The sequence below is a fragment of the Grampus griseus genome (assembly GCF_964374135.1).
Source record: "Grampus griseus genome assembly, chromosome: 6".
In the NCBI taxonomy this organism is placed as follows: Eukaryota; Metazoa; Chordata; class Mammalia; order Artiodactyla; family Delphinidae; genus Grampus; species Grampus griseus.
This window is the reverse complement of record NC_139000.1, coordinates 36,984,118-36,997,665: the sequence shown is the minus strand read 5'-3', so window position 1 is coordinate 36,997,665 and position 13,548 is coordinate 36,984,118. Positions and strand designations below refer to the sequence as shown.

At 39.4% G+C, this 13,548-nt stretch overlaps 1 protein-coding gene across 2 annotated transcripts in view; it reads left to right on the top strand.

Moving 5' to 3' along the window:
* The window catches only part of UNC13B (unc-13 homolog B), a gene marked incomplete at its 5' end in the record, with an annotated part of 220,009 nt that overhangs the window by 132,640 nt on the left and 73,821 nt on the right, over positions 1 to 13,548 (top strand). For both annotated transcript variants that reach the window (XM_082655905.1, XM_082655904.1), the window contains one exon: positions 475 to 565. In XM_082655905.1, coding sequence (XP_082512031.1) covers positions 475 to 565 — 91 coding nt within the window. The remainder of the gene's footprint in view (positions 1 to 474; positions 566 to 13,548) is intronic.

Sequence of the window (13,548 nt, the reverse complement as noted above, 5' to 3'; positions counted from 1 at the left end):
TGGAAAGCCTTCCAAAATGCTTAGTGGAGCAGGAATGCTTTGCAGGAACAAAATTCTGCCCTAAGGATGCTATGTAGAACTCTCAAGGGAGACTGGTGGTCTTGAGAGGTAGGGGGAGAGGGTTACTCTACACCTCTCTGTATGGTTTCTATGTTAGTCATTGACTTAGGGCCCTTGCCAATGCTTCTGGTATCCTGATCCCTGACTGTCCCAATGAGCTGCCTCATCAGGTGAGTGGAAAAGTGGGAAGAAAGAGAAGGAACAGATGAAAAGCTAAAAGGACTTGTCATTTTAGGAATTTTTTTCACATTGGATATTCAGGACTATGCTGTTTTAGTGGCTTGAATCACTAGATAAGTATAGGCATGAATACAACAAACCTTTTAATTTTAGGTATTTGGCAGTTTTGCCTTGAGCACTGTCATCTTGTGGCCTGGGCTGATTTTTAAGGAACATTCTTTTCTCTGTTACAAGTGTTCCCGAGGAGAGTGCATCTTCGCCATTTACCCAAGCCAGAGCGCACTGGATCCGAGCAGTTACCAAGGTTCGACTCCAGCTGCAGGAGGTAGGAAATCTGTTGTTCTGGTTCTAGTTGGGACAGTTTTTCCTTTGAAATTGGGAGACATATGGTGCTGAAGAAGCAGTCAATGATTAGTCATCTTACAGTGTGCTTCTGGGAATGCATGACAAGTAAGCTAGAGCCTTAAGAGATGGGCAGGTAGCCATTGGCTTCCCTCTATGCTGATTAATGGAAATCAAGTAGACCTAGTGGGTTAAGAGCCTGAAAGTAAAATTAAATGCTATTTTCAGTACCATTATCACCTGTGAGGCCATTTTATTTTGAGTTTAGGATAGAAGACTATTTCAGGGCCTCTTAGGATTAGTTGTTGTTTCCCTTGGCGAGCCAGTTCAAGTACCACTGGCTGACCTCTACAGGGCCAGAAATTTTACTCAGAAATTTAGTGTTCAGAAGTTTCTACGGGCTTCCCTAATTTAAGGCCCCAAACATCAACACATTAATATCTAAAACAGTGTAAAAAAGTAAAAATAGAAATATTTTTCATTTGCAGCATTGCAAGTTTGAAGTGTCCTTATCTGTGTGTCAGTAGTCACTTTTCAGGCAGAAAGGAGGTTTTTATTTTATTTATTTATTTATTTTAACATCTTTATTGGAGGATAATTGCTTTACAATGTTGTGTTAGTGAAAGGAGATTTTTAAATGATGACAGGTGGCTGTCCGTAGTATAATACCTGGCAGATACTAAAAATGCAAGCATGTTCACATGTGTAAACACACTTAGAAAGTAATTTATTTTGAAATAATTTCAAACTTAGAAAAAAGTTGCCAAAATAATAAAGAACTCCCATATCCTCCTCACCAAGATGCCTCCGTTGTTGACATTTTACAACATTTTTGCTTCATTGCCCTCCATCCGTTATGATTAATCTTTTTTCTGAACCATTTGAGAGGAGGTTGGAGGCATGATGTTCTCCTGTTTGTATTTTCCAAGAACAAGGCTACTCTCCAGTATAACCACAATATAACTATCCAAATCAAGAAATCAACAATGACAATACTTTCATCAAGTCCCCATGCAAATTTTGCCAACTGTCTCAACAATGTCTCTTTTCTGGTCCAGGATACAATCCAGGCTGACATGTTGCATTTAGCAGTCATGTCTCTTAATCTCCCTTAATCTGGAACAGTTCCTCAGTCTTTCGCATCTTCAATAGATAGTACAGGCCTTTCATTTGGTAACATATTCTTCATTTTGGGTCCATCCAGTGTTTCCTCATGTCCAGACTCAGGCCATACTTTCTTGGCAGGGATTACACAAAAATGATGTTGAACTCATTTTAGTGAACTGCATCAGAAAGTACATGTTGTCAACCTGTCCTACCCCCTGTAATGTTAACTTTAATCACCTAGTTAAAGAACTTCCCTGGCAGTCCAGTGGTTAAGACTTCGTGCTCCCAATGCAGGGGGCACTGATTTGATCCCTGGTCGGGGAACTAAGATCCCGCATGCCACATGGCATAGCCAAAAAAAAAATCACCTAGTTATGTTTGTATCAGCCAGGTTTCTCTACTGTTGCGACACCATTTTTCCTTTTGTAATTGGTAAGTGTTCTGTGGTACAATACTCTGAGACCATGCCAGTGTCTTGTTCCTCATCAAACCTCCATGTACAGGCTAAGTATCCATGTATGACTCCTGTCTGAATCTACCACCAATAACGGTGGTTGCCAAATGGTATCTTTCTATTTCCATTATCCTTTCTACATTCATTAGTTGGCATACTACTATAAGGAAGAGATTTCCCATCAATTTTTTATTTCTAATTTTTCAGCATAAGGGTCTTATTATTCTTATAATAAATGAAAGTAAAATAACTTCATGTAGAAGAAAAGTTCTGAATGAGAAAAACAAGAATATATTGGAGCAGTTTGTTATGACTTTTTAAGAGGCAGCTCAGAGTCTCTCAAAAAGAATAGCTAAAAACAGTTGCCAAAGCTTGGGATCATTTAGAGAAAAGCATGGTTTATTTAAGAGTAACCAAAAACCATTGCAACTTAATTGAATACCAGAACAACAGCAAATATATTCTTAACACAGGTCATGTAACTGGAAGTTGATTAGATGTGCCCAAGAGGAGGAAGATAAGCCAGTTTAAAGACGGATCTGATAGCACTTTAAGATAGAGGCAGAAGCATACCATTTATACTTAAGATGAGATTTGCTGACAGACTGATTGAGGTTGCGAGACAGTAAGAAGTTAAGTATGGCACCAAGAATTTTCTTTTTTCTGAGTAATTGGAAGTTCCACCTATCTGCCCTAAGATAATTTTTGTTAGTTTCTTATTATTATAGAATTTCCTTATAGGTGTAAGTAAATATGAATGTATTTTCTAATCCCCCCCTTTTTTTTAGAAACAAAAAGATGGCATACTATACACACTGGGAACATCTTGCTTTTTCACTTGGAGATTCTTCCATATTAGCTCTAAGAGAATGTTTTTCTTTTTAAACAGGTGCATAATATTTCACTGTATGAATGTACTGCAAGTATTTAACTAGTCTTCTGTTGATGTTCATTTGGTTGTTTCTGGTCATTTGCTGTAATAAACCATGTTGCAAATGATTACCTTTTATGTATGTCATTTTGCTGTGTGCAAGTATATCTGAGGGGATATGCATTTGTAATTTTTGTAAATACTGCTCACCATTTATCAGTGGCCTAAAACAACAAAGGTTTATTTTGCTCATGCTGCTTATCATCCTGTATGTTGAAGAGTTCTGCTTTAAGTTATCTTCTCTGCAACCCAGGCTAAGGGATCAGCCAGATTCTAGAACATTGCCAATGTTGGTGGTAGAGGGAAAGAAAAAATAACAAATGAGAGAGAACATAGGAGATTGCATTCTCACTCTTAAAACTTCTGCCCCAAAGACACAGTATGTCACTTTTGCTCACATTTCCCTGGCTAAAGCAAATTACATAACCATGTCTAACCTCAAGCAAATGGTACAGTATACCTTGAAATAGATAGGGAAGGATATTTGTGAAAAGCGTTAATGATTATTCTAAAGGGTATCTGCCTTCCACCAACATATACTCTTTTTTTTTTTTAAACATCTTTATTGGAGTATAATTGCTTTACAATGTTGTGTTAGTTTCTGCTGTATAACAAGGTGAATCAGTTAGCATTCAAAGTGAATATGTTAGCATTTGGTATTTGTTTTTCTCTTTCTGACTTACTTCACTCTGTATGACAGACTCTAGATCCATCCAGCTCACTACAAATAACTCAATTTCATTTCTTTTTATGGCTGAGTAATATTCCATTATATATATGTGCCACATCTTCTTTATCCATTCATTGTTGACGGACACTTAGGTTGCTTCCATGTCCTGGCTATTGTAAATAGAGCTGCAATGAACATTGGGATGCATGACTCTTTTGAACATGGTTTTCTCAGGGTATATGACCAGTAGTGGGATTGCTGGGTCATATGGTAGTTCTATTTTTAGTTTTTTAAGGAACCTCCGTATACTATTCTCCATAGTGGCTGTATCAATTTACATTCCCACCAACAGTGCAAGAGGGTTCCCTTTTCTCCACACCCTCTCCAGCATTTATTGTTTGTAGATTTTTGATGATGGCCATTCTGACTGGTGTGAGGTGATACCTCATTGTAGTTTTGATTTGCATTTCTCTAATGATTAGTGATGTTGAGAATCCTTTCATGTGTTTGTTGGCAACCTGTATATCTTCTTTGAAGAAATATCTATTTAGGTCTTCTGCCCATTTTTGGATCGGGTTGTTTGTGTTTTTGATATTGAGCTGCATGAGCTGCTTGTATATTTTGGAGATTAATCCTTTGTCAGTTGCTTCATTTGCAAATATTTTCTCCCATTCTGAGGGTTGTCTTTTTGTCTTGTTTATGGTTTCCTTTGCTGTGCAAAAGCTTTTAAGTTTCATTAGGTTCCATTTGTTTATTTTTGTTTTTATTTCCATTTCTCTAGGAAGTGGGTCAAAAAGGATCTTGCTGTGATTTATGTCATAGAGTGTTCTGCCTTTGTTTTCCTCTAAGAGTTTTATAGTGTCTGGCCTTACATTTAGGTCTTTAATCCATTTTGAGTTTATTTTTGTGTATGGTGTTAGGAACTGTTCTAATTTCATTCTTTTACATGTAGCTGTCCAGTTTTCCGAGCACCACTTTTTGAAGAGGCTGTCTTTTCTCCATTGTATACTCTTGCCTCCTTTATCAAAGATAAGGTGGCCATATGTGTGTGGGTTTATCTCTGGGCTTTCTATCCTGTTCCATTGATCTATATTTCTGTTTTTGTGCCAGTACCATCACCAACGTATACTCTTACTAGTAACATCATGAGGGTACTTTTTTCTTCCCGGACGCACCAATAGAGTGACTTGTTAAGCTTTTGGATTTTTTGCTAGTCTTCTAGGCAATGGTTTCTCAGTAGAGTTTAAATTTGCATATCTTATTATTGGTAAAGTTAAGCATGTTTCATATAAGTAAAGGCTATTACTTTTCTGTGAACAGTCTATTTATATTCTTTGCCCATTTTTCTATTGAGCTTTTGATTCCTAGGAGCTTTTTACTGTTTTAGGGAAATTAATTCTTGCCTGTGGTGTGAGTTGCTAATATTTTTTTCTCAGTGTACCATTATAATAAAGTTTTTTGACCGTAATAAGCCAGATTTTCCTAATCCAGAAAATGGGGAGAAAATAGTACCTTTCTCTTAGGATTGTAAATTATCTAGTAGAACTGTGATTTAAAAAGAGGAAAGTAAAATATATATATATATATACACTTCAATTATTGCACAGTGTCTTCATGATATAATAAAATCTTTTGATCTAGCTCAGTGTGACTCACATTGTTGTCCATGGACAAGCCCAGTCCAGGAACTGTTTGGTTCTAGTCTTTGATGAAATAAGTGCTGAAGTTGAAAGGGAGCATTTAGAGGCAATTTGGATTGCCATGACATCAAGCACATGATCACTGGCCTTGTCTCATTGAATGGGGTATAGACCAAAAATATCAGTCCATGACATATTAGTAATAAAAAACCAGATCCTTCCCAAAAAGAATTTGGAAGGCACTGATACAGACCCTATATGCCTTTCCAGTTTTACTTCTTTCTGCTACTCTGTTTAGTCAACACTTCCAACATGTAAAATTTTTTGTTCAAAGCACTCGCTGTTTCCATGCATAGAATATACTCTTTTTCCTTCTCCACATGGCTAACTTTTCATTCACATCTTTTAAATCCAGTCAGGTGTCAGTTTTTTGGGTAAAGCTTCCAGACTCTGTGCATACAGTAGTCCCTCGCTGTATCCATGGTTTCGCTTTGTGCAGTTTCGGTTACCTGTAGTCAACCCCCGTCCAAAAATATTAAATGGAAAGTTCCAGAAATAAACAATTCTTTTTTTAAAAAAATATTTATTTATTTAGGCTGCACTGGGTCTTAGTTGTGGCACACGGGGTCTTAGTTGCAGCATTCGGACTTCTTAGTTGCAGCATGGGGGATCCAGTTCCCCAATCAGGGATTGAACCTGGGCCTCCTGCATTGGGAGCATGGAGTCTTACCCCACTGGACCACCAGGGAAGTCCCCAGAAATAAACAGTTCTTAAGTTTTAAGTTGAATGCAGCTCTGAGTAGTGTGATAAAATCTTGTGCTGTCCTACTCCATGTCACCCTGGATGTGAATCATCCCTTTGTCTAGCCCATTAAACACTTATTAGCCATCTCAGTTCTCAGATCGACTGTCACAAGATGGCAGTGCTTATGATCAAGTAACCCTTATTTTACTTAATAATGGCCCCAAAGTGCAAGAGTGATGATGCTGGCAATTCATTTTGGTTTTTTTACCTTTCCTCTTTTTTTTTTTTAAATTTTTTCACTGGAGTATAGTTGACTTACAATGTTGTGTTAGTTTCTGCTGAACAGCAAAGTGAATCAGCCATACATACACATATATGCACTCTCCTCTAGACTCCATTCCCATATAGGTCATTACAGAGCACCGAATAGAGTTCCCTGTGCTATACAGTAGGTTCTTACTAGTTATCTTTTATGTATAGTAGTGTGTATATGTCTGGCAATTCATATATACGAAAGAGAAGCTGTAAAGTGCTTCCTTTAAGTGAAATGGTGAAAGTTATTGATTTAATAAGGAAAGAAAAAAATCACATGCTGAAGTTGCTAAGATCTATAGTAAGGATGAATCTTCTATCCATGAAATTGCAAAAAAGGAAAAAGAAATTCATGCTAATTTTGCTGTCATACCTCAAACTGAAAGAGTTATGGCCACAGTGTGTGATAAGTGCTTAGTTAAAATGGAAAAAGCGTTAAGTTTTTACAATAAGGTATTTTGTGTGAGAGAGAGAGACCACATTCACATAGCTTTTATTACAGTATACAATTGACCCTTGAAGAAAATGGGTTTGAACTTCACGGGTCCACTTATATGTGGGTTTTTAAAAATAAACACTACAGTCCTATGCAATCTCTGGTTGGTTGAATCTGCAGATGCAGAACCTTGAATACTGAAGGCCAACTATGGGACCTGAGCATCCCTGGATTTTGGTATTCGTGGTGGGTCCTAGAACCAATCCTCTGTGGATACTGAGGGACAACTCTAGTGTTACAATTGTTCTATCTTATTAATTATTGTTGTTAATCTCTAACTCTGCATAATTTATAAGCTAAACTTTATACATAAACTTTATATGTATATATATATACAGGAATCCACTGGGGGTCTTGGAACACAGTCGCAGGATAAGGGGAGACACTGTACTTTTGCTAAATTGGCATTTAATGGAGTTACTTGTTTACTGTTACATCTTTCCTGTGTACTTGTAAGATCCTTGAATGCCAGGGCTATGGTTTTTATTGCTGGTGTTCTAGAGCCCAATATAGAACCTGGCAGAGTGTTTAGCCAATCTTTTATGGATGCTTAAGACGTCAGAAAAGCCCATTAGCATTTCCACAGAAGTCTCCATGTACTTCTTTATCTTCTCTTAATTATTTCTTTAAAAAAAGTTTCCCAAGGCCTAGCACCTAAAGCCAATAACAACAAAATATTAACTATTAACATTAGCTATGTTGTATAATTTATATATACATTAATATAAAGTTACTGAGTTTGGACAATACTGTGTGTGGACTTAGAATTTTTCTCACTTAGGCATTGTTTTGTGAGCTTTATTCTGGGCTATTAAATATTTTTTGAAAGCATGATTTAATGATTATTAATAGATTACAATATTCCATCATGTATTGATAGATGTTCCTTAACAATTCCTCTTATTTCTTTACTGTTGTAAATAATATTATGATGAGTATCATTATGCATAAGTTTCTTTTCATTTCTGATTATTTCTTTAACTTAGCTTTCTCAAAGTATATTCAAATAAGTTGCTGAGTTTAAAACTATATACCTTTTATGGGGCTTCCCTGGTGGCGCAGTGGTTGAGAGTCCGCCTGCCGATGCAGGGGACGTGGGTTCGTGCCCCGGTCCGGGAGGATCCCCCGTGCCGCGGAGTGGCTGGGCCCGTGGGCCATGGCCACTGAGCCTGCGTGTCCGGAGCCTGTGCTCTGCAATGGGAGAGGCCACAGCAGTGAGAGGCCCGCGTACCGAAAAAAAAAAAAAAAAAAGTATATACCTTTTATGGATGGACCTAGAGTCTGTCATACAGAGTGAAGTAAGTCAGAAAGAGAAAAACAAATACCATATGCTAACACATATATATGGAATCTAAAAAAAAAGAAGGTTGTGAAGAACCTAGGGACAGGAATAAAGGCGCAGACGTAGAGAATGGACTTGAGGACACAGGGTGGGGGAAGGGTAAGCTGGGACGGAGTGAGAGAGTGGCATGGACATATATACACTACCAAACGTAAAATAGATAGCTAGTGGGAAGCAGCCACATAGCACAGGGAGATCAGCTTGGTGCTTTGTGACCACCTAGAGGGATGGGATAGGGAGGGTGGGAGGGAGATGCAAGAGGAAGGAGATATGGGGATATATGTATATGTTTAGCTGATTCACTTTGTTATAAAGCAGAAACTAACACACCATTGTAAAGCAATTATACTCCAATAAAGATGTTAAAAAAAAACATATATACCTTTTAAAGCCTTGTGATAAACTTCTACATGTGTCTTCAGAAAGGTTTTTCCAATTTATACTTTCAATATTTAGATGTCTTGCACCAACACTGAGTATTATCATTTTAGACATTTTTTGCCAATTTGGCAGAAGGATGGTATCCCATTGTTTTAATTTGCATTTCTTTGATTATTTGTGATTTGAATATTTCCCATAAGTTTATAGGTCATTTATACTTCTCTAGCTGATAGTGCATTCAACAGACTTTGAGTAAGTGCCGTACAAACCTAGCTACCCTTATGCCATTCCTGTAAGATTGTCAGCAACTTAAGGGAAGAGGTCATATAGGTCATCTCTGTATATGGACTGGCTGAGTACCTGGCCATATGTCCTTAATGAGTGTCTGACATTGCTAATGCTGTTGAGGTAGTAATGTTGGTAGTGTGGGTGGAATGGATGTGATTCTGTACCTTATTTGGCTTAGCTGCAGAAAAATCTGGGGGAGGAGGTGAGACTTTTTAGCTCTAGAAACGGAGACTGCAGTGGCAGCAGGTGGGTGGGTGTTCCAGGTGGAAGGGACAGTGAAGGAGAAGGCATGGAGGTAGGCCATGAAGAAGCCTTGGCAGAAGCTCTTAGGTTGCTAAAGAAAGCTGACGGAGGAGAGTCAGTAAGAAGAGATGGAACTGAGCAAATAGATTAGAAGTACATGTTTACTACCAAATGTAAAATAGATAGCTAGTGGGAAGCAGCCGCATAGCACACAGATCAGCTCAGTGCTTTGTGACCACCTAGAGGGGTGATAGGGAGGGTGGGAGGGAGACGCAAGAGGGAGGGGATATGGGGATGTATGTATATGTATAGCTGATTCACTTTGTTATACAGCAGAAACTAACACACCATTGTAAAGCAATTATACTCCAATAAAGATGTTAAAAAAAAAAAAAGTTCGTGTTTAAATGGAGCCGTCCCAGGAGAGCCAAGATTGCAGCCAGTCAGCTTGAGATGGATCAGCATTTTCTCAAGAAAGATCATTAAGATAGAACGAATCAGCTGTCTCGTCCAAGTTCTGTTCTTACCTGTGACTCTCTCCCAGGCAAAGAGACGTCCATCTTGTGCTACTATTGAAGCCCTAAAAAATGGATTCCCCTTGGGAAAATAAGGGAGGGCCCTTGAGGACCCCATGTCTTAGGCTTAGTTGCACAAGGAAAGCACTCTTTCTATAATTTTTAAAAAATTTTTTTTGCGGTACGCGCGCCTCTCACTGTTGTGGCCTCTCCCATTGTGGAGCACAGGCTCCGGACGCGCAGGCTCAGCGGCCATGGCTCGCGGGCCCAGCCACTCCGCAGCATGTGGGATCTTCCCGGACCGGGGCACGAACCCGCATCCCCTGCATCGGCAGGCAGACTCTCAACCACTGCGCCACCAGGGAAGCCCAGTAATCACATTATTGAATACTATTATTGTCAGTGCTTTACATGTATTACCCAACTGAATTCCTACAATAATTCTATGAATTAGGCTTATGTTATTAGGCCCATTTTATAGATTAAGAAACTGAGGTTTAGAAAGATAGAAACTTGTCCAGGGTCACCTAGCTGGCAAGAGTTAGAACCAGATTCAAATCTAGACCTATTTAACTGCAGAGCCTAGGTTCTTAACACTACTATCTACCACCATAATCTTAGAACCCTATTTTTCAAAGTGTGTTTCTCAGGACTCCAGTTTCTAGAAATGTTAATAGATTCTTTATCATGTGATAAAGAGTTTCATGGTGAAAGAAATTTGGAAAACATTGAGTTCCAGTAGAGTGCAACACCGATAGATTGCTTTATCAAAGGACTTCTCAGAAACTTAAAATTTTTAGGCTTCTTTTGTTTCTTCAAGAGGGGAATAAAAAATGCACAGCGTTAAACTTTTTTGACTATGAAACTCTGTTTTGGAAAAGCATCCTGTAGGAATCATTTTCCAAGGAATGTGCTTTAGGAAGGTCTGTCTCAGATTATTTCATTGTCAATTCATTAAAACTATGTTTGTGAAGGTCAGTCAGTGAGCTCATCGCTACCTAATCCTGTGCTTGTTTTTAAGTCTTTATCTTATTGGACCTTGCTGCAATATTCGACACTCCTGCACACTCCTTGTTTTAACATCTAAGAAACCATCCCCAATGCTCATCTTCTCTGATGTCTATTTAATTTCCCTTTTCTGAATTCTCTCTTTGCTTGCTTCTTAAATGTCTGTGGGGAAATTGACAATATCACCTGAGCCTCTGAAGCAAAAAGAAGTTGTTTGTTTTTATAGGGTGTGGGAGAAGCTTGCCTGGTTGGTTAGTAATAAAAGCATGCTCTTGAGCTGCCAGTTCTTGCTATAGCCTGATAGTCTCAGCCCCTCCTTTTCTGTTCTTCTAATGTGCCAATCTAGCTCAGTCTTTGGAACTTAACTGTTTTGGTAAAAACTAAAATCTTAGGCAGAAAGAAGTTGCAGAGATGAAGCTGAGTCGGTAGTAATAATGATATCCTTAAGAAATTAAGATTTAAGTATTCTTTCACACATGAATAAAAACCTTCTACCTTTCCTACCCCCATCGGCAGTGAACAGAGCAGAAATACCCAGAAAGGACTCAAATGATCCTTCTGCTCATGAACTCCATGTCTGTTAGGCAACAGGCCAGAGCAGGGATGAAAGCTGAGATTGGCTTAGTTCTCTTTCTCTAAAGCCACCAGCTGGATAGAATGTTCCTTCTCTATTCCAAAGGCTCTCTACAAAGGAAAGGAAAACATCAGGGTGCTTGGCTTCTGGTTCTGAATTATCTCCTTTCTTCCCCTGCCTTTTAAATTCCCTATGCCACCAAAACCCTGATTTTACCTTTTTTGCCTTTTATGGGCTGAGTTGTCCCCCGCTCCCTGCCTCCTATGTTAAAAGGCGTAACACCCAGTATCTTAGAATGTGATTGTATTTAGAGATAGGGCCTTTAAAGAGGTATGATATATTGAGGTAATTTGGATGAAAAATCCAAACTACATACTGAAATCTGACTGGTGTCCTTGTAAGAAGAGATTAGGACACACACATACACAGAAGAAAGGTCATGTGAAGACACAGAGAGAAGATGGCCACCTATATAAGCCAAGGAGAGAGGCCTTAGAAGAAACCAACCTTGCTAACACCTTGGTCTTGGACTTCTAGCCAACAGAATTGTACGAATAAATTTCTGTTCCTTAAACCACCAGTCTGTAGTATTATGTTATGGCAGCCCTAGCAAATGAATACTTTACAAGGCAGAAGGGGGAAGAAGATGGCACAGAAGCTTCAGTGTTTCTCACGTGTGAGTCTTTATTTCCCGAGGTCTAGTTGGTGGGAAATGTGTTCTCTAGGCTGGTACATGCAGACCCATTCATGATGCCCAGTGTCTTTTGTATTTGTTTACTCTTATCTCTATTACTAATAAAATTTAGGGCTCAACTAGAAATAGAAAGAGCTGGGTTCTTGCAGTAGCTTTAGTCTCAAAATCTGAGAGAACTTGAATAAAGCACTTCCTATTTCTTAGTCTCCTTAGTTATAAATTAGGGATAATGACTGTCCCCTCTCACAGAGTTTTGGTGAGATCATAGAAAAATGCATTTTTGAGGGCAAAGCTCTATAAACCATTGCTTAAGTCACCAGTGGGCCTCTTATTACAGAAGTGTTGGTTTCCAGGGCTTTCTCATGACCTTCTTAGCCTAGGCCTTAGCAACCTGCCAAAGGTGTTTCTGATCACAGCTGGAGCCTTTGCTGCTGAGTGGGAACCCAGTGAAACTGCTTCTGATGGTTAAAGTGGCAAGGAGCCAGTGCCATAGGATTTCAGGCTTTTACAGGGATCTAGACTACCAGATGTCATGGGGGTTCGTGGGAAAACTTGCCATGTGGATCACTCAGATGAGGCTGTCTATGTACTGGTGCTTCTCTGGGACCTGCGAGGAAAGTGTCAGTGGAGGGCCTTGCCTGAGGAGTCTAGGGGAGCAGGCCAAAGGCTACCCTGGGCACTATGGGAACATTTTTCAAGAGCTGCTTTTGTGTACTTGTCAGGAGAAATGCTTAACATTTCTCAGGTTCCCCACCCCCTCTGAAATATTCTGAACACGTTTATGGCCTGGATCTGGGTATATCAGTGATTGGTCTTCTATAAACCTTACGTCTCGCTCTAGGCTGTGACTGAACTTTGTGAATTATAAGACATCACATCTGGGACTGGAATTTGGGGCAGCTTGTTTGAAGGTTGGAGTTTGACTCCGGTTTCTGAGGAGCATATCAGCACATTTCTGAGAAATGCTGTGATATCATTAGCCTACCTAGAGTCCGAGGAGGGTGTCAGATACCAGCATCAGGCCTTAGCTCCAGCTGGCGGTGTTTTCTGGACATAGTGTCAATAAAGGGAGGTACTTTGTAAACTTTTATGGAATAAGTCTGATTGATACCTCTGTACAAAATTACTTGCTTCCAAATAACAAGTAAAGCAGATCTTCTTGCTTTCTCCTACTTTCTCTGACTCTTGCTGCTTATGTGACCACACAGTGATTGGGAACATTTGACCCTGGCTGTGAAGGAATTCTTGCTCTGTAAGAGAAAGTTCTTTTGCCAAAGTTATCCAAAAGGAAGCAGCTAATATAATTATTCCATCTTAGATGAGGATTTTACAGACTGAGCTCCTGTCTGGTGTTTTTTTTTTTTTTTTTTTTTTTGCAGTACCCTCTCACTGTTGTGGCCTCTCCCGCTGTGGAGCACAGGCTCCGGAAGCGCAGGCCCAGCCGCTCCGCGGCATGTGGGATCTTCCCAGACTGGGGCACAAACCCGTGTCCCCTGGATCGGCAGGCGGATTCTCAACCACTGCACCACCAGGGAAGCCCAATTATTCCATTTTAAATCAAGCCAG